Raw genomic sequence first — 20,992 nt, 5'->3', positions numbered from 1 at the left:
CTTTTAGCTCTATAACAATAATTTGAAATCTACAATTGTGTCATGCGAATTGTTTTAAACGTGAACATGTCTAACTGGAACTCGTTTGATGCTCTTGCATATTCAAACTGAAAATATATATATATTTTGCCAACAAGTTGTTTGCCAAAAACACTGCTCTCCATCTGTGGCAGAGCAAATATAATTCGTGTCTCTATCATCCATGATTTATTCAGAGGTTAATCCCATTGGACAGTGCAGGGAGACCGAGTCAGGTGATTTCCAAGGAAGCCGGAGAGGGGAGCCCGCCCAACCCGGATGCACAGATCGTTTGTGGAGCGGTCAGTTGTGGGGTTCAGCTCGCAGGATAGGGGGTATTTCAGCACCACGCAGGACGGACAGCTCCCGCGGCGTTCACCTTTATTTCCTCGCCGCTACTGAGACCTGCTGCACCCGCTGCTTCTCGCGCAGAGGACCGCGGCGCGCTCGCACGAACCAGAGGGGTTTGGTGCAACAGACTGTATGCCGGATTTGACGCTGTTAAGGAGGTCATTTGCATGCCGAATCTCGCCGGGTGTAGCATCTCTACGTCGGGACTGACAAACGATGGCGGAGTGTGCAAGGAGGGGACTGTCGCTCCTCGAGGAAGCGCGTTCTCGCTACGAGAGCCTGCAGATTTCTGATGATGTATTTGGGGAGTCGGGAGACGACAGCAGCGAAAACCCCTTTTACAGTACGACGGGAGACTCCAATTCGGATAACTACACGGAGACGAATACGGGCGATGCCAGAGCCGGTGAAACTAGGAGTCAGAGCTGCGGTCCTCCCGGGTCTGTTTCCAACGGCCAGGCGCAGGAGGAGGGATGGAGCGACACGCTACAGGACTTCAGCGTGCCCCACTATCAGGACACGCATGGTAAGTTCATCTAACGATGAGCGCTGATTAACTGGTCCTCATGTCAATGCAATGCAGCTTTCTCATCCTTGAGAGGCCTGCATGTTCAACGAGTAATTAAGCTCACAGATGGGACTCTTTGATGACTACACTGGTTTACTTTGATCTCTCTCATCAGATGGCTCCAACAGATGACACAATTCCTTCAAATGTGGATCATGGGTGATTATTAGCTGGCTCTTTGAAATCCTGCAGAGAAAATATAGGAACTGATATTGCAGGCCAAATTTTGGGTTTTCAGACCATCTGAGCATGCTTCCTGTGTCTAATCACTGCCAGACTCAGTGCAGCTGTGATTATGATTATGATTATGATTATGATTAGCTCTGTATCAGGGCAGAAGGGTCATTTGCATGGATGGATGAGAAGAGGCTCTTATTTCAGAGAAATGCACACTTTAAAATGGTTAGGTGGCTTTTAGAGAGCATTAACACCAAGTGTGAATGCTTACCTATCAAGTGATGTACTGTGCATACATATCCAACAAGTTGCAATTATGACCGTAGAGGGAACAAATAAGGACTTATGAAAATCAGGACAAAAAAAACAACAGTAGTAAACTAAAACCACACACATACACGTCTGGTTTACTATCTTTGTGGGGACTCTCCACAGACATAATGTTTTTTATACTGAATAAACTGTATTTTCTATCCCCATACACTAACCATACCCCTAAACCTACCCATCACAGAAAACTTCCTGCATTTTTACAATTTCAATGTAAATGATTTATATTTATAATTTATAATGATTTACTTCTGTATGATTTATATGCTTGTTTCTTCATGGGGACCTCAATTTAGATCCCCATGGTGACACAAGTCCCCATGAGTTTGTGTGCATTCAGGTTGAAGTCCCCACCAGGATAGAAACACAAACACACACACACACACGATTGCCAGTCAGAACCTATGTTTTATGTTAAAATCCTTAACATTCATGTCATTCAGTCAGCCAGCAGTTGTTTAAAATTCAATAGACTGTCATTTTAGGTGGATTAATATCATTTTAAGAGATTTTATTAATGCCTGCCATTTAAAGTGTCACCACATTTTATAAAAGCTCACGACTGACTGTCTAGCCTTTTATGCCACACTGAATGCCTATAGAGAAAACATCAAGGACAAACACTAATTGTGACCATGGACCACAAAAGCAGTCACATGGGTCAATTTTCTGAAATTGAGATTTATACATCATCTGAAAACTGAATAAATAAGCTTTCCATTGATGTATGGTTTGTTATGATAGGACAATAGGAAACATTGAGAAAATCGCCTTTAAAATTGTCCATTTATGTTCGCGATTGTGCTGCATTCACTCACAAAAATAAATGTTTTATATATTTACGGTAGGAAATTTACAAAATATCTTCATGGAACATGATCTTTACTTACTATCCTACAGATTTTTGGCATAAAAGAAAAATCGATAATTTTGACTCATACAATGTATTGTTGGCTATTGCCACAAATATACCTGTGCGAATTATGACTGGTTTTGTGATCCAGTGTCACAATTTAGAAATAAAATATTAAGTTGACATTTCATATTCATATGAGAACTGATTATAAACATACGTTTCAACTTGATAACTTCAACTGTTCTTTGGAGAATATTTGTAATATTACGCACGTTTGAGGGTATTATAGGTTTTCTGGTTGGTGTACACACTGTAAAAGTATCAATTGTGTTTCTGGGTTTGTTTTAATTTTAATTTTTTTTCTACAGTATGATTTGGTGGGGTCAAAAAACTACATTAAAGTCAGTCACATTTCGAAAAAAGAGCATGCAGGATTTGTGAGGGTTAAAGGTTTAATAATTCATGTCCATTATGTTAAGTCAAATCAACATATTAAAAGTGCCTGAAGATAATTTAGTTATGCTTTTATGAACTGAATTTACCTGACAAATTTGCATCAATATAAAGATGCTTGCCAGTCAAATGCTTGTGGTCCCATTGCTGGTCCAGAAATGCAAATCATCATCATCTTTTTATTCCAGCCACATAATATTGAAGGTCTATATTTCTCCATGAATCATAGGCAGAGATAATCATGTGCTAATGCCAGACAGACTTTCAAATGCTATGTACAGGGAAACATTTTTTTTCTTCTTTTTTTCTAGCAATGATAGTCAAGAGTTTCATCAGTTCTATAATATGTTCTGATCTCATTGATGATCCATTTAATGGCAGTCTAAAAATATTGTCATAAACAGGAGTGCAGAGCCTCCTGGGCATCGCTTACTGTACAAACTCTAACTGGTTGACATATGGATCGATAGACTGATACTAATTTCATGCTTCATTTCACTCAAGTCAAAGTGACCCAAGAGCATGTTTAAATGATGCATGTGTGTGTTTAAATGTCATGTAAAGATCCTCCGTTGCACAAACATGGAAAATTGAAAGCAAAATAATGCAATCAGCAGATATTTATAACCAAAATACACTGAGAAACACATATTCCGATAATGTTTTAGTAGAAAGTATTATAATCCTTATGTAATATTTTCTTGTGTTGTTTTGGTTTGGGCATTTTCCAAATTGAGTAGATGCTGTGCTGTTGATATAAATGACACATCTATCCGTCGTGGTTGCTCAGAAAGTTCTGTCTGTCACCACAGGGGGAAAATGGGCCATCTGGTGACTGCCTTTGCTCTGGCACACGCTGCAAAATCAGTCACGAAAGATAGTACGCAAAGTCAGTGCACGGACATTTTGCATTTTATGTCATGGCTCATTTAAGAATATGCGACACTTGTGGATACTGAAAAACATCGGAATGAGATGTCAGTGTTATTTGTAAAAGGTAATTGAATTGTCCTTGTCTGGCACAAGACTGCAACCTGACTGTGAAACTTATATAAGATCTATATTATTCAGGTCAGGTCAGATTTTGTGCTTTCGCTTGCATCCTTTGGACCTTGTGTTAAAGCATATCATCATATCTCAACAAGTCATTTGAAAAGGATTTAATTATAATAAACCAAGGGACAGTAAAAGAGCTGTAAGCTGTAAACAGATCTTTGTCATCCTCAACAGTTTTTTGACAAATTTCTTAAAATGAGACACTGCTTGGACTGTTTGAGGACCATATGGTATATAATTCAGCACCTGCTGTAAGATCTAAAAAGATAAGATCGATTTATACTAGCTTGCTTATTTGTATAAAGGAGGGGAGAAGGTGCAGAGGCTGCTGCTTATTCTTCTCAATAATTAATCTAGGAAACTATGTACTGTAGCACACCAGCAGCGGTTCTCCAGGAAGACTGAATGTAAAGACACAGAGGAATAATACATTTTGATGTTATATAGACCTTCTGGGTGTGAACAGAAAAGCCATTAGCACAGCTATTAAAGCCAGCTTATATGAAATATCACTGCAGCACTTCAAGCATTAAGATTACAATTGGACAAGCAATATTTTTACCCAGTTTTTCTGCTAATATAAAGTACTGTAGTACATGTATGTTCATGAATTTTAGAAGTGATATGGCCATTATCTGGTTAAGCATATTACTTTACACTTTGATTTAATACCATAACATATTTTAAGCTAGATAAAAACAAACGTAGAACTGTTTTCTCTGTCATGTTCTTTTTTATTAAAATTTAAATTCTGGCCAGCATAAAAATATTAACTCTAAATATTTTAAAAAAAATTATATTATTATATTTTCTTTAAATATTTTGTACAGACAGATTGACATTAAATTGACATGTCCTTCTATACTTCATGTAAAACTATTCTGAACAGCAATTGGCTAATTCCTCTAATTATTTTGCATGTAGCTTTAATGACCCGGTTTCACCACAATATCATTTACAATGAATGCAACAAGGCAACATGCAATTAAAAATAGTGACCAGTGACAGTAAAATACATTTTAACCTTTACTAGATTTTGGTATGTTCAAGAACATTTTATGTCAACTACCTATTTTTAGCATACTGGGTAAAAGTGTTTATGTAATCAGCATTTTTCCTGAGATGTTTTTCCCCTAAAAAGATGTTTTATACCAAAAAGGCACAGATGAATGAACATAATAAACTGTGCTATGGACTTTATCCTGCGGGATTATTTGCGTTTGCTTTACAAGATTCTTCAGTGCCGTAATGGAAGATGAGCTACTGGTTGAATAGCAGCTGTTGTGGTTTGGTTAAGATGTGTGTCATACATGACTGAATGAGCACATGGGGCTTTGGAAAGCATGACTGAAACATTTGTACAGAAAAATAACACATTTATTTACATTTTTTTTTTTTTTTTTTTGCTTACTGATGGTTTTTTAGGTTTTACATTTTGTAATATATTTGTATGTTTTATATTTTATTAATTATTTTTCTGTTTTATTTCTTCCTATTTGTACTTGATATCCTGTGTAGATCAGAATCCTGGACAGTTGTTTACTCACAGCACTCAAATCAATTATACACTCTCTTGCTTTGGGGTCATTAGGCCTCTGTGACTCTCAGTAAATGTGTGGCAAGTTGTAAACTGCAGTTGCTGGCCAGTGCTGTGCTTTGGGGTTTCCATCACTACAATAAAATAACCACATAAGGGAAGGATAATTTTTTTGTCTGTTGTTTGTGGGTGTTCGCAACATGTCATATATCTCAACATAAAGTGCTGTATACCTTTAAATTATTTAGGTTGGATCAATACAAATCTTTCACTGACCAATATTCACACTAAGCAACACTGTAAATGGTACTTATTTCCACAGTATAAGTTAATGTACAATAACACATCTGCTATAAAGACACTCCATTTTCCTTCTTAGTTGTTTGCTCTATTTCTGTGTGAGCTGCATTGTGCCTTTTAAGAGACAAAATGGCCATTAGAGGAAGTGGAGTAAAAGATAACAACGGAATAAATTAAGATTTTTGAGAGCTGCTTTCTACAACTTTTTATCATTAGCTGATAAGCAGTGTTTCTCATTAGTTCACCATATAGATGGTGATGAGGGTCCTGATAAAAGTCATTAGAGATTAAAGATAAAACTGTGAATCCAATGCCAAGTGAAAGGAACAGATCACCCGAAAATGAACATTCTGTCATAATTTACTCACTTTCATGTCATTCCAAACCTGTATTTTTTTTTTCTTTTGAACACAAAAGAAGATATTTTGAAAAAGCAAGCTTTCATTGTATGGACAAAAAGGTGAAACATTCTTCAAAAAAAAAAAAAAAAATTGTGTGTGTGTTCAATGGAAGACAAAAATTTGAATATATTTTGAACGACATGAGGTTTAGTGTTGACAGAATTTTCGTTTTTGAGTGAACTATCCCTTTAAGGAAATCATATCTAAATAGCTATAAATCTATTACATGACCAGCAGTCACCAAACAAATGTGCAGATATATAAAAAAAAAAATATCACTAAAAAACAAAAACACTTCTAACAACATAATACTTTTTAATTTTCTTGCAGGTTTTTTTTATTTTTTAGTTTAATATGAATATTGAAATGAAGGCAGTATCAATATTTAAAAGAAATACGCAGAATTCATATAATGCTGTTTTTATTGAAAGATTCAGAGGTCTTATGTAAATCAGCTGCTTAATGGTTTACATGATTAAACATGTATAATCAAAATTCCATATTATGCATTTGCAGTGCTAAACAGTTATTTTGGGATTTTCAACCTTTTATTTCATTCAAAATAATTGGCTTAGTTTGTGAATTATAAAATGATGCAATAGCTTTTGCATTATTCTCTGCGATCGTGTGCATACTGTAAAATCATCCCTGGCTTAAAAAAATGAAAGAATTAAAAATATATATCATTCTGTTAAAACGTAACTTTTATTTTGCAGGTCCGACACAGAAAATGCCAGCCAATGCCACGGCCATGGACTTCTTCCAGCTGTTTGTCCCTGACAACGTCATTCAGAACATGGTGACCCAGACCAACATGTATGCCAAAAAGTACCAGGAGCGCTTTGGAAGTGATGAAGGATGGACCAATGTGACGCTGGCTGAGATGAAGGCTTTTCTGGGCTATGTTACTTCTACTAGCGTGAACCGTTGCGAATCAGTGCTGAGCATCTGGAGCAGCGGATTCTTCAGTAATCGCAGCATCGCGCTCAAGATGAGCCAGGCGCGCTTCGAGAAGATCCTCAAGTACTTCCATGTCGTTGCCTTCCGCTCCAGCCACGGTGGCAGTCAGGGCCTCTATAAGATCCAACCCTTCCTGGACTCTCTTCAGCAGAGCTTCAGCTCTACCTTCAGGCCCTCACAGACACAGGTAATGAAAACAAGCAATGAAATCATACTTCAATTCAATGCACAAATTACTGTCAGCCAGCAAACATGTTGACGGTACAAAGAAAAACTGCGTGAAACAAATCTTCACAGTATTAACTTTTTAGAAACTAGGACTAGCAGACATATTCGATTTCTGTGCCAGTGGAAAGCGTGTTTGGAACTGAAATCAGAACACGTTCTGCTGTAATTGGGATAGCCTGGACTCCCGTCACATGTCCCAAGGCTGGGATCTTTATGGTACCATTTTGAAAGGTCTGAGGGGTCTTTTATATCTGCTGCAATTCAGTGTTGCTCAATGCAATACTCAAGGTCTGTTGTACTTTGTATCTTCATTTGTAGCATATATAGATTGAAAACAAACTATTTCTCTTTTCTGAAAGATTACAGTTAAATGCATGAATGCCTCAGGCCCATCTTAAGTTATTCATAAGCTCAGGAGTCAACATTTTTGACCTTCAATCTTTGTAATCATTTTTGTCTCTAAGTCCCTCAGGTTCCAGTTCTCAGTGTGCTTTCATTATGGATGTGGAAATAATGACTTTATAAAATAAAACTGAATTAATACAAATTTAAATACATTTATATTTAAACGAGGGATGAGAATTGAATGAATTACACTACCATTCAAACGTTTGGGGGAAGTATGATAAAAAAAGAAAATAAATTATTACTTTTATTCAGCAAGGATGCATTAAATTAATCAAAAGTGACAGTAAAACATTAAAAATGTTACAAATGATTTCTATTTTAAATAAATTATGTTCTTTTGAACTTCTACTCATCAAGGAATCCTGAAAAAAATGTATCACGGATTCCACTAAAATGAGGAGCACAACTGTTTTTAACATTGATTAATTAACAAAAAAAAAATCTTGAAAAACAAATCAGTATATTAGAATGATTTCTGAAGGATCATGTGACACTGAAGACTGGAGTAATGCTGTTGAAAGTTCAGCTAAATAAAGTCAGATATCTTATTCAAGGTTCTGAGATCATAGACAGTAATTGTCAATTCTGATCATTTTATATATCCAAATATCACTTTAAATGTAGTCCTATGTTAGTTAAAATGACAGCAATTATGCACTCAATGTGCCAGACATTCAGATGTCAGGCTAACATCGGGGAGTTTACTGTTAAACGACAAGAAGAGCTGTGCCAAGTAAGACATTTCAACACCCTCCTACATTTGTTCTGGTTTTTCTCTCTTCATTTAGAAAATGAGTTTTCCGCACATTGAATAATCTGGGCTTCTGCTTTCAGATAGAGGACATAAAATTGGAAGCGAGTTGTGAAAAGTAATCGTGAAATATGGGCTAGAATCTGAGCAGTCCATTATTCATCAAAAGTGAACCACATTTATTACATTCTGTCAAATTCCATCATGTTGATGGTACAAAGAAAAACTGCACGAAACAAATCTCCACAGTATTAACACTTTGGAAACTAGGACTAACAGACATTTGATTTCTGTGCCAGTGGAAAGTGGGTTTGGGACTGAAATCAGAACACGTTCTGCTGTAATTGGGATAGCCTGGAGTCCCGTCACATGTCTTGTGGCTAGGAGCTTTATGGTACCATTTTGAAAGGTCTGAGGGGTCTCTCAATGCAATACTCAAGGTCTGTTGTACTTTGTATCTTAATTTGTAGCATACAATACATAGATTGAAAACTAACCATTATCTTTTCTGAAAGATGTGCTTCAATTTGACATTAAACTCAGATTGGCATCCCTCCGTAGAGCAGAGAACTTGTGAAAACAAACAAAGAAGAACTCAGTTCTTTAATGATCCCGTCAAATTTCTGACAAGTCTCTTCACAAGGGAGAAAAGTGGAACTCTGAAAGTAACAAAGAAAGATCTGGAGGATCACTTGAAGACTATACACTCCGACCCAAGATGGCACGAAAAAATGTCAGTTCCACCAGACATCCCACAAATCAATTCTCTAGAACATCAAATGGAGATTCACCCTCCAACTTGGAAAGAGGTGGAAAGCGTAGTCCATCACGCAAGATTAGCATCAGCCCCACGGCCAAATGGAGTCCCATGAGGATAGTGAGGAAGGAGAAGATTATACCCAAAGTGTGGCGTAGGACAGGAAGGGTTCTGATCCCGAAGGATAAGTACTCAGAGAAGATTAGTACTACTCTGACCACTACAGTGCCATGTACTAGAAGACTACTCAGAAAACTAGAGGAGAATGGGCTGGGCCCGAATGAAGAGAAAACCTTCCAAATCACATAGCATCTCTATTGTCAAGGAAGTGCTTAGTGACATCAAGTTCTTCATTGGAAATGACCCTATCCCAACAGTATCTGAGCAGCCTGTGGAAAGCCTTTGTTGTTGGTATGATGCAAGCCTGAAAGACAAAGAACAGGTACAACAACTGCAGAAGGAGTTCAGTAGTGGACTACGGGCCATTTTGATCAACTCCAGCTCCACTAACTTTTGGGGTTCCACAAGGGTCCATTCTTGCTACTGTTTTGTTTTCATTATATATGCTTCCTTTGGGATCTAATTTTTCTAAAGAAGTATGGTGTTTCTTTTCATTGCTATGCTGACAATACACAGATTTATCTGCCACTGCAACATAATAACAAGAGTGCCCTAACTCCTCTTTTAGCTTGTCAAATGACATAAAAAGCTGGATGTCCTTAAATTTTTTTAAACTTAATGACAATAAAAAAAGAGGTCGTTATATTTGGGCCATCTGATAATGATGTGCCTCCTAATCTCAATTTTGGTCCACTGGCCCCGTATAATAAAGCGGTTGTGAGGAATCTGGGTGTTTTATTTGACAAAGCCTTAATATTTGATAAGCAAATAAACGCTTTTGTCAAATTATGCTTTTTTAATCTGAGACTTCTGGCTAAAGTAAAGAGTTTTCTTTCCATTGACGATTTTGAGAAAGCCATTCATGCCTTAATTTTTTCACGGCTTGACTGTTGTAACTCTCTTTATATAGAAGTTAGCCAGACAGCACTATTGCGGTTGCAGGCAGTCTAGAATGCGGCCGCTAGACTGTTGACAAGTTCTCGCAAATATGAGCATATTACACTAATTTTAGTGCGTTTCAGAATCGAATATAAACTTTTATTATTTGTTTTTAAATCATTAAAAGGCTTGGCGCCACCATACCTTTGCTGGCCTACTAAAACGGCACACATCTGCTAAATCTCTTAGGTCCTCTGATCAATTGCTCTTGACCATTCCCAGATCCAGACTGAAACTTAGGGGTGATTGGGCTTTTTCTGTCACTGCACCTAAACTGTGGAACATATTACCATTGCATATCAGAATGGCTCCAACAATATCCATTTTTAAAATTGTTAAAATCTCATTTGCTATCCTGGGCTTTTAATCTCGATTAGGTGCGGAGACATGTTTTACTTTAATTTGTGTCTATTTATTTGTATGTATGTTATTGTTGTACTATTTGTTCTTTGTATGATATGATCGGTATTTTATTTAAGTTCTTTGTACAGCACTTTGGGCAACTGTTGTTGTATTAAATTGTGCTTTATAAATAAAGAAAGAAGAAGACAACACTCAACTACCTGGAAGATTGAAGGCCTGGTGTTTGCAGTTTGGCCTCCTACCATGGGTGCTGTGCCCCCTTACGATTTATGAAGTTCCAATCTCAACAGTGGAGAAACTGGAAAGAGGAATCACAGGTAACATCAAGAAATGGCTCGGAGTTCCACGGTGTCTTACAAACATAGGCCAGCCAGTGCAGTGGAGGAGGCGATAGCAGCAATCAAACATGTGGACATTGTGGGGAATGTTCAACAAGGGAGAGGAGGCCTTGGATTAACAATGATGAGACATCCAGAGTGGAACAAAGCCATAGCACCAGAGCGGAGGAAGATGGTGTTAGAGGAAACACGTAGAAACAGTACAAACAGTATGACTAATTCACAGAGTATAATGCATCTCGGCACATTCATCTTTTAAACGGCCATTAGGGATTTCTTTTAGAAATTGGCTTTTTGTTTTTCCCCCTTTGATTGATAGTGGCCAGCATGACTAGGCTAGATTGTGAGAATACATTGATCGACAAATTAAATAAAATTAATTAAAAATTTCCTCTGAGAAACATTCTAATTCTCCAATTGTACTGATGATTTGGTGCTAATTAAGGTCCTGTGAACTCAATGCCCAATTAATTACTGTTCCTACTGAAGTGCACTTTTGAGACATTTTTAGGTTCTTTACGTACTCCAATTAAAATATCCACCATGCTGGAAATTGTAGGTTGCCAACTTTTACATTTACAACGTCTTTATATTAAAGGGATAGTTCACCCAAAAAATGAAAATTCAGTCATCATTTATTCACCCTCATGTCCTTCCAAACCTGTATGACTTACTAGGGGTTTTTTTTCTATCCATTTAAGGTTGTCATTAACCTCATTAACCTGCATTTTAGCTTGGTATTTCAACGTATGGATTTAAATGAATCAGCTTCAGTTCCTAAATCAGAGATTTGCATTTCATGAGGCCTTGTGAGACCCATCTAAGAGACAACCCTCAATTACTCGCCTACCATGTGTAAACTAAACACCATCTGCGTCTCTCAGCTTTCTCAGTGCCATGGAGATATCACCTTGACAATGTGTGCCAACCAGCCCACTTTGACTGCTACAGTGTGGGTTTGTTTCTTAGCCCCTACTGGCAAACAATCAGGCATTCAGTACAGACACTCAGAGCCACACATGCCCTGTTTAACTGCTTCAGCTTGATGAGAGGTTTTACTGAGTCAAACAAACTGAGTCAAAAATCTTTAGGGAACACTACTGGTTAGTTCTAACCAGAAAAGAGAACGATCATACCTGACTTGACTTTTTAGGCATAGAAATGTTGCGTATGTAAAGGCCCGCCCGTAACCGGGTGAAGGATTACTGCCTTTATTACTCGGTCTTTTCAGTGTGGCAAAGTAGTTTAATTCCAATTTATTTTGATTTTGATCTGACTCCATTTTATCACAACCTCGGATTTAGGCGATTGACTAATATTCTAGAGGGCTTTACTCTACTTGCTTATTCTAGAATATATTATTTAGTCCCCATAGATCTGAACACACTTAAGGTAAGACTATATCTAACCATAGGTCATGACCATAGACTGTAAAAAATAGGTCATGACCTCTTAACTTCCAACTTAACCAACTTAACTTCCTCTTATGGTAACTTTATATAATCATGCCATGGTTTCCCACGTACACTTAGAATAATATTACAATAATCAGGTTGAGGCTCACCCATTTTGACATATTGAGGACAGAAAGTCATTTGCATGAAAGACCTTGGCAGAGGATCCACCCTCCTCTGTAAGCAAGATATCTCTAAACTCTTAAAAACTTTATTACCTTTTGGTTTACTTCTGTGGGAATGAGACCTTTGTACCAGTCGCACTGAGACATTTCAAATGATACCAAACATGTATAGTGTTGTATGCTAATTGTTCAAATTAAACCATCTAGATTTTTGGGTGAATTTCAGATGGTTTCAGCATGTGGAGAGAAGAGATGGGGAAGAGGGGGTGAAGAGAAAGAAATGTAAATTAAGACAATACTGATGTGATTGACGGGTGTGGATGCTAATTTTGCAAGAGAGTTCAAATGTTAATTTCCAAATGTTGGATTTTGCATACGCTGAAATCCACGCTAACATTCATATTTATAAAAGCGGTCCTTAAGTTCAAATCTGTGCATGCCCACATTTTATAAATGAGGCACCTTTTCTCAGGATTCCAGCATGCATCCTGTGTGGGAAAAAGTTTGAAAAGCAACTTTGCTTGTGTTATCATGGTGGAATTTTCTATTCAGACATGCTGCTTTTCCCCAGGTCCTCCATGAGCCCTTGATTGATGAGGATCCTGTGTTCATTACTACATGTACAGAGAGAGAGCTGCGCAAGAGGAAGAAGAGGAAGTTCAGCCTGTGGGTGCGACAGTGCAGCGCCACCGGTTTCATCTGTCAGGTGAATAGTGATTTTTTTTTTCACTTATTTAAAATAATTTCCTTCTCGGTTGACACAGCAATTTTCCACCATTCACTGATATTTGTTTGAGTAAATACATCTCTAAAGGACTACAGAGAGGCGCATTACTTGATGGAATCAATAAAATATCATTTATAGAGTCAACAAAGAAAAAGAGAGTCCAGACCACTTAACATAATTGGTCTGTGCCTATTAGAGAAAATAACTGCTGTGCCTGGGGATTGAGATAATCAGACAACAAAATATATTGTCCTTACTTTAATATTTTTGACGTACATTATCACTCAAAAGTTTAATGTGTCAAAAGTTAAGTCTTTTATGCTCACCAAGGCTGAATTTGTTTTATCAGAAATACAGTAAAACAGTCATATTGTGAAATATTAACTTTATTCCTGTTATTGCAAAGCTTAATTTTCAGCATCATTACCCCAGTCTTAGTATCACATTATTCTTCAGAAAACATTATAATATGCTGATTTGGTGCTCAATAAACATTTCTTATTATTAACAATGTTGAAAACAGTTGTGCTGCTTAATATTTTTTTGGAAACCATGACCAATTCTTCAGGATTTTTTGTCTTGACTGCCACTTTGATCAATTTAATGTGTCCTTGCAGAATAAAAGTATTAATTTAATTGAAGAAAAAAAACCTTACTGACCCCAGACTTTTTAACAGTTGGTTATTTCGGAGTAAAACAGGATATTTAATAATAAAAATATACATATAGGAATTGATTAGATTGACGAATGATTCACAATAATATCTAGGATGTGCATTTATAAAGTAAATAGTGTCAATTTTCATGCTTCCCCCTCAGATCTATGTCCATCTAAAGGAGGGTCCAGGTCCAGATGGTTTGGACACACTGAAGAATAAACCACAGCTGCACAGTCTGGTGGCCAAGCAGCTCTGTCAGAATCTGGCTGGCCGTAATGCTATCATCTTCACTGGACCAAGCATCACAAGTCTAAACTTGTTTCAAGAATTTGAGAAACAGGGTAGGTGCTGTAATGTGTGTGCAACAGTGCTGCATCTGTCAATTCCTTGCATCTTTATCTGCTCTACTTCTCTCAGTGAATTCTGCCTTGGCTCTGCTTCTTCTTTTTTTCCATCTCTTTAATCTTCTCTCCATCTGATGTTCCTCATCCCCTGCAGTTTTTAATTACACGATGACAGCATCCTAGGCAAGGAATAAATGGAGAGAGTGAGAGGAAGTTGACCTTGAGTTCACACAGGAAACGTGTTTCATACTCAAAGATTATTTGAATGCCTCCAGCTGGGAGTAAATGTTAACACAGCTAGAGTGGATTAGGCTAGTGGCCAGCTTTCTCTCTTTCTACATTTTTTTTTTTTTTTTACATTATTTGAGATCTAGGTCATAATTGAATGTCTTTTAGAATTTATCAGCTTCATACAATAGGCCTACAGTTTATAAAAACAGTGTAATAAACAGGGCTGTATAATAAACTGAATAATAAACTAAAAGTAGTGAGTTCGGTGACAGCTTTTTAAAAAAAAAGCAGTGTAGCCTTTTCCACACATCATGGTTGTTTTTTTTTAATATCACGATTACAAACAGTTTTATTTATCTTCAGTGCCACAGCAAAATAAACCATATTTCCCGGAGTTTGCAGTCTGATGTTAATGGCAAGAAATGTCTTTCTATCGAATTGCCCTTATGTGCTGCAAGCAAAACATCATACAACGCATCCGATTTATGAACAAATTACTAATATGAGTCGATTCTTTTTTAGTGAATCAACAGCATACGCGTCCGATTTATGAATATATTTCTATTATGAGTCAGTGATGACATGCTATTTCAGACATGCATGCTGAAAATCACACGCTCTTAAGTTTAAATGCAAAAAAGCGTGACGAATCGCTGACAAAATGGTCTATTTATATTAAGAGTGAACGGGATATCAGTTGGCTAAACAATAGTGTACAGTTCAGTAAATCGGTTCATTCATAGTTTATGTAAATCAATGACATTTGATGGACGATAAAACTATTAACTAAAGCGAATCACTGATTAATTTGAGCTCCTGTACAAGGAGGCTACATTTTGTCACTTAAACCCTTGCTGTTTTTAACTTCAGCATGTTTTCTAATTTGATCTTATTTTTAACATAGCTTAAACATATCTTAATTAAGATCCCCATTCATTTTGTGCCAAAATAATACTTCGGATCAAATAATCATAAAATATTGGCACTTAAATAGTGTCTATGTTACTAGCTTGTAGTGAAGCAAACTCATTTTAATAGATGTCTTGACTGTAATTTAACTACTTTAAATTATAAGAATCTTATAGCATGGCGGCTTCAGAGTAGTTTCTTCAACATCAGATAGATAAGCTCCTAAGATTTGCAAGATGTGATATTTTGTAATGAGTTTAACTGATAACTAAAAAAATTTCCGTTCGGAGAAGTGATGAAACATCTTAGCAATAAATGTCAAAGTAGTCCAAATTTTCCTGAGTGAATCCTCCAGGATATTTGACTTCATTGCAGATATAAAATGGAGATGAATATGAGAATGGAAATCTTCAAGGAAAGATTAGTCGCGTAGTTGTCCCCTTTCCCTTGCAGGGAGGATGAATATGAGTAATCATCATATCTCAATCAGACTAGGCTGCAGCATCTGGCAGTGCTGAGGAGAAGACATCTGCTCACAGCTTCATAGATCCCACATGCAGGGAGAGATTCACGTGACCTCTATTCATCCAATCAGCTTTCAGATGTGACTTTGAATGCTCATTGCTCAGGCTGAATATCCATTCTCAGCCTTCTCCAGAGATCGGTTATTTACTCTTTTCTGTTCTACGTTCTATCTCCTGCAGGCATCTATGGCTGCGGGTTGCTGAGCACCAGGAAGAGTGATTGTACAGGTCTTCCTCAGTCTATGCTGATCAATACTGAGGCTCCACAGCAACGTGGCCAGTCTCACATTAAGATGAGAGGCAATACATCCATAATCAACTGGTACAACAAAGGCAACTTTAGGTTCCTCTCTAACGCCTACTCTCCCACCAAAGAAGGTAAGAAAAACACACACCGGACAGGCATATAGTATGTTTCTTCTTGTTTAAATGATGCAGTTTCATCAGTTTATAATGAAAAGAAACATGCAAAGTACAAATGACTCTCGCAAGCTGCAGCAACACGCCTTCTGGAGAGTGTTTTCATTATAGTAGTGTGAGCTTAGATTGCTTTTACGCTGATGTACTTTGATTAAGTGGATATCGTGCTTATCATAGGATTATAAAAGCCAAAGCTTCATCGTATTGTGCTGGTTTTCACTTTTCTTTGATAAGCCTTGATCTGTTTTGACAGCAGCTTCACATGAGAAATGTCAGAGATGATATTAGGCATTTTTATTAAAGTGTTGTAAAAGTGTGTGTGTGCGTGTTAAATAAATAACATTGCTCCTGGTTTTTTAGGTCAGGCAAAAAGGGAGATTAAATTACGACTTATATTTCATTCTCTGGAGTCTGAAATAATCCGTTTATATATAAAAAGCTTTTTCTGCATGCACGGTTTCCTCTTTGAGAGCAGGTGATTAATGGGGCTATACAATTTCAATGAAAACTCAGTGCTAAAACTCTGCCAAATCTTCTATACATAACCTGAACTAAAACTTATCCCACTGGTATTCAGCCGCAACTTTTAGACACTTGGTGAATCCAGTCTATAAATAATTTCAATGCTTTTCCTCATTGTCTTCAGGAATCAAAATAACTCAAAATAATATTTTAACATTTAATAAATTATCTTTTCTGGACCAGGGTGGAAGAAATAATTTCCGAGAATGCATTTCCTGTGTTGATTTTCAACTCTCTGTAGTTTGTGGCCAATTCAATTTAGAGATTGAAATCAAGTGGAAATACAACAAATTGGATTTCTTAAAGCAGAAGTGATGCTTTTATGTAGTCTGGTGGTATCCGTGTCTAGATTATATTGCTTTAAAACTACATTTATGATTGTGATTAGTAAAGGCACGATCTATGTTACTAAGATCTGTATTTGTTCCATCTTTTCGTTGCTAAAATACCTACTCAGTGAACCTACAGCAGATAACTGAACAGTCCTTCCTTATTGAACATTTGATGTTACATCCTATTGTACAGTATGGGGACTGTGATTGACATTTCTGCCCTGGACTATCCTAGGGGTGATCATTAAGAGGAAGAGCGGAGAAATCCCATGTCCTCTTGCTGTGGAGGCCTTTGCTGCACACCTGAGTTACATCTGCAAATATGATGACAAGTACAGCAAGTGAGTTTGATTAATTAAAGGGTTAGTTCACCCGAAAATCTAAATTCTGTCATCAATTTCTCACCCTCGTGTCTTTCCAAACCCGTAAGACATTCGTTCATCACCGGAACACAAATGAAGAGATCTTTTTAATGAAATCTGAGAGCTTTCTGTCCCTCCATTGACAGCCTACGCAACTACCACTTTCAAGCCCCAGAAAGGTGGTAAATATATCATTAAAGTAATCCATGTGACTCAGGTAGTTAAACCTACATTTTGTTAAGTGATGCGAATGCTTTGTTTGTGCAAAAAACATAATATACTACTTTATTTACGAAATGTTAATCCCCAACGTGCGTTCAACATAACATGCATCTGTCGTGCTCTCGTGAACGCTCGTTGGAGATTAATATATTGTTAATAAAGTGGTAAATTGTGTTTTTTTGCGCAAAGCAGTCGTATTGCTTCATAAAATTGAGGTTAAACCACTGGAGTCACATGGATTATTTTAATGATGTCTTTATTATCTTTCTGGGGCTTGAAAGTGGTAGTTGCGTAGGCTGTCAATGGAGGGACAGAAAGCTCTCAGATTTCATTAAAAAGATCTTCATTTGTGTTCTGAAGATGACCGAAAGTCTTACGGGTTTTACAATGATAGTTAACAATTTGATAGTTCACTAATCTCATGATTTCCAACTAGGTATTTCATTTTCCACAAGCCCAATAAGACCTGGCAGCAGGTGTTTTGGCTGACCATCAGCATTGCCATCAACAACGCCTATATTCTTTACAAGATGTCAGATGCCTACCACGTGAAACGCTACAGCCGGGCACAGTTCGGCGAGAGGCTGGTCAAGGAGCTTCTGGATATGGACGACTGCTCACCCACTCAGTGAAAGGATTCGCATGCGGTCTCAAACCCACCCACGACAACGCATTCATACTAACATGCTCAAATACAATTGCATTCTGCACTTCAGGGTCAGTTCGAATGAACAAACCCTATACATAAAGCAAAATGTGCCATGTCTGGTTGAAAAAAGGATGTTTCCCATCTAAACTCACATTTGTAACCCCATTTGGCCATTTGACAAGTCTGTTTGGATACTACAGGACTATTGTACATATGTCACAGTAATACTTGCTGCATGAGAAACACAATAACGTGCCCTTTGTAGATGTTCATTGATTTTTATCAATAGAGTTCCAGTAATAGTGTTAACGTAGTTTTGAACCCTGAGGTACAATGTTTTGTGAATTCTCTCTGTTTGTGAGCAGCATATCCAACATTCAGCACTGATAAATATACTGTATATAATTGGTGATTAAGGTGTTTTATCAGCAAAATGAGAATGTAATGCAATTCACATGTTAGATCACAGAACATAGTAGATGTTCTCACAAAAATCTGGGCTTTTTTCTATTTTATATCACTTAATATTTATGATATGTATCTTTATAACTTTTTTTTTTTTAAAGGCAACAACATTAGTGATGTATAATGCCACACAGATAACCATAAACGTGGCACTACTATGCTTTCCCAGTCTTTTTTGCACTTGGAAGTAGCCGTCAGGATTCGCAAAAGTCACTTGATTTTCAGTAATATTGATCCCAAACTATATTTCCCATCAAATCTGATTTCAACATAACATATAAAATCATTTGTCTGCCTTTCATTAATATACATATAATTTTGTCAATGAAATTATTATAAATCTAGTAAAAGGGCCCAATATACAGTAACAGTAGTATACCAAAAATTATTGTAAATATGATTTCTATTAATTCATTGATATATTTTTATTATGTGTCATTTTAATTGATTATCTAGGGACACTGATGCGAATGAATAAAAAGAAAATGAATGGAATTATAAAATACTTTAACTAGAATGTTTCTCTACCTGTAACTCGATGGATTTATGTTGTTCCAGAATCTATAAGATAAATTCTCCATGCCGCTATATTGTAACGGTATTAATAAGATACATTCGCAGCGCATGCGTAATTTGTCCCTTCAAAGAACTGAAGCAGATTCATTCTAGAAGATTTCCCTCAGGTAATATATTTAGTCAAACATCTCAGTGAATTTGTGTTTTAAACGTCCCAGACATGCTTATTATTTCCTTGGCTTTTCTTTTATTTACAGTTTAACTGTGCCATCGCCCTGCAGTTTTCCTTTGTATGAGTGAAACGCTGCAGACTATCGAACCAATTTGGATGTAGGCTAAACTACTGAACGTCACTTAAAAAAAATATTCTTTTGAAGCTTTGGTTTCAGTCAATACAAATCTGTACAAAACGTCTACCTTGTAATGTCAGCTGCAGTAATTTTATCACAACGATAGATTCGCCATATTTTATACTTGCATCTTTCGTTTTAAATTGAGACAAAAGCAATGTTGTATCATGTCTTATACTGTAGGTGTGCTCATAATGTTCTGTTTTGTCATGAATGTTGCAAACATTTTATTTCACTTTATTGTAATATTTTTCTACTACTAATCTGCAAATAGCCTACATAGTCAATATACTAACAAATTCAATCCAGGCGCTAACTGCCATCTGTGCTTATATAAACTGCAACAGATGATTTTGAGATTGCATATCCGTGTTTGTACTGCAGTGGGATTTATTTTAATCAGGCAAACAGAGAACTGTAATGGCGTGAGAGAGATGTTTGACCTTATCTTGGGTGACCTCAGGGTTTTGTAACTATAACATCTACTGTGCAATATATAGTAGGAGATCGGTTCGGGTGCTATGGACATCTCTGCCAAGAACATACTCTGTAAGCCAGAAAATATGAAAGCTCTTGCTGGTGCAGTGCATTAGAAAAAACTAAAGAAAAAAAAACTTCCAATTAGCAAAATACCTGCTTTTACATTGGCCCGCTAACATTGTGAGATATACCTTAGGGCCAGCTTCATGTGGCATGATAGCAGGTTAAAAAACAACAACGTCCTTTTAATAACAGAACAGCTATGTCAACTATATAGTCTGTGAATACTTATTTACTGGACCAAATTCCTCAATATCTGATGAGTTTAACAAGAACCCAGTGTTGGACATGTATCTATTTTCATGTATGAATGTTGTGAATGTGCCGTGTTGTAAAATGCTTGGTGTAGCTTCACTTGTCTTCTCACTGTGAATGTTGAAATGATTAAGCTGTATGTGAGAGTATCTGTGTTATCTGTAATGTTCACCCTCACTGTGTGCTTCACCTCCCTGCCTCTCTGTGAGTTTACACTAATTTGCACACTAATAAATGTTGTTTATACATTTTTCCCCCCCTAGAGTCTTGGTTGCAACATTCAGTGCATTAATAATAGAAGCATGGGGTTAGTTCACCCAAAAATGCTCAAGTTGTTCCAAACCTGTATTAGTTTCATTCTTTGAAGAATGTTGGTAATCAGTTGATGGTAGCCATTGACTTTCATAGTAGGAAAAAAGTCAATGGCTACTGTCAACTGTCTGGTTACCAAATTTTTTTTTTAATAATATATTCT

General features: G+C 36.8%; 1 protein-coding gene across 1 annotated transcript; it reads left to right on the top strand.

Moving 5' to 3' along the window:
- The first annotated feature begins 215 nt into the window (after positions 1–215).
- pgbd5 (piggyBac transposable element derived 5) lies at positions 216–20,764 on the top strand. Its single transcript, XM_079855234.1, has 7 exons — positions 216–895; positions 6,764–7,194; positions 13,062–13,196; positions 14,037–14,217; positions 16,065–16,262; positions 17,394–17,499; positions 18,179–20,764. The coding sequence occupies exons 1-7, from the start codon at positions 586–588 to the stop codon at positions 18,372–18,374; spliced, it is 1,557 nt and encodes a 518-aa protein (XP_079711360.1). The 5' UTR covers positions 216–585; the 3' UTR covers positions 18,375–20,764.
- The last annotated feature ends 228 nt before the right edge of the window (positions 20,765–20,992 follow it).

The sequence above is a fragment of the Squalius cephalus genome, assembly GCF_949319135.1.
Source record: "Squalius cephalus genome assembly, chromosome: 21".
Taxonomy (NCBI): Eukaryota; Metazoa; Chordata; class Actinopteri; order Cypriniformes; family Leuciscidae; genus Squalius; species Squalius cephalus.
This window is presented reverse-complemented; position numbering and strand designations above follow the sequence as displayed.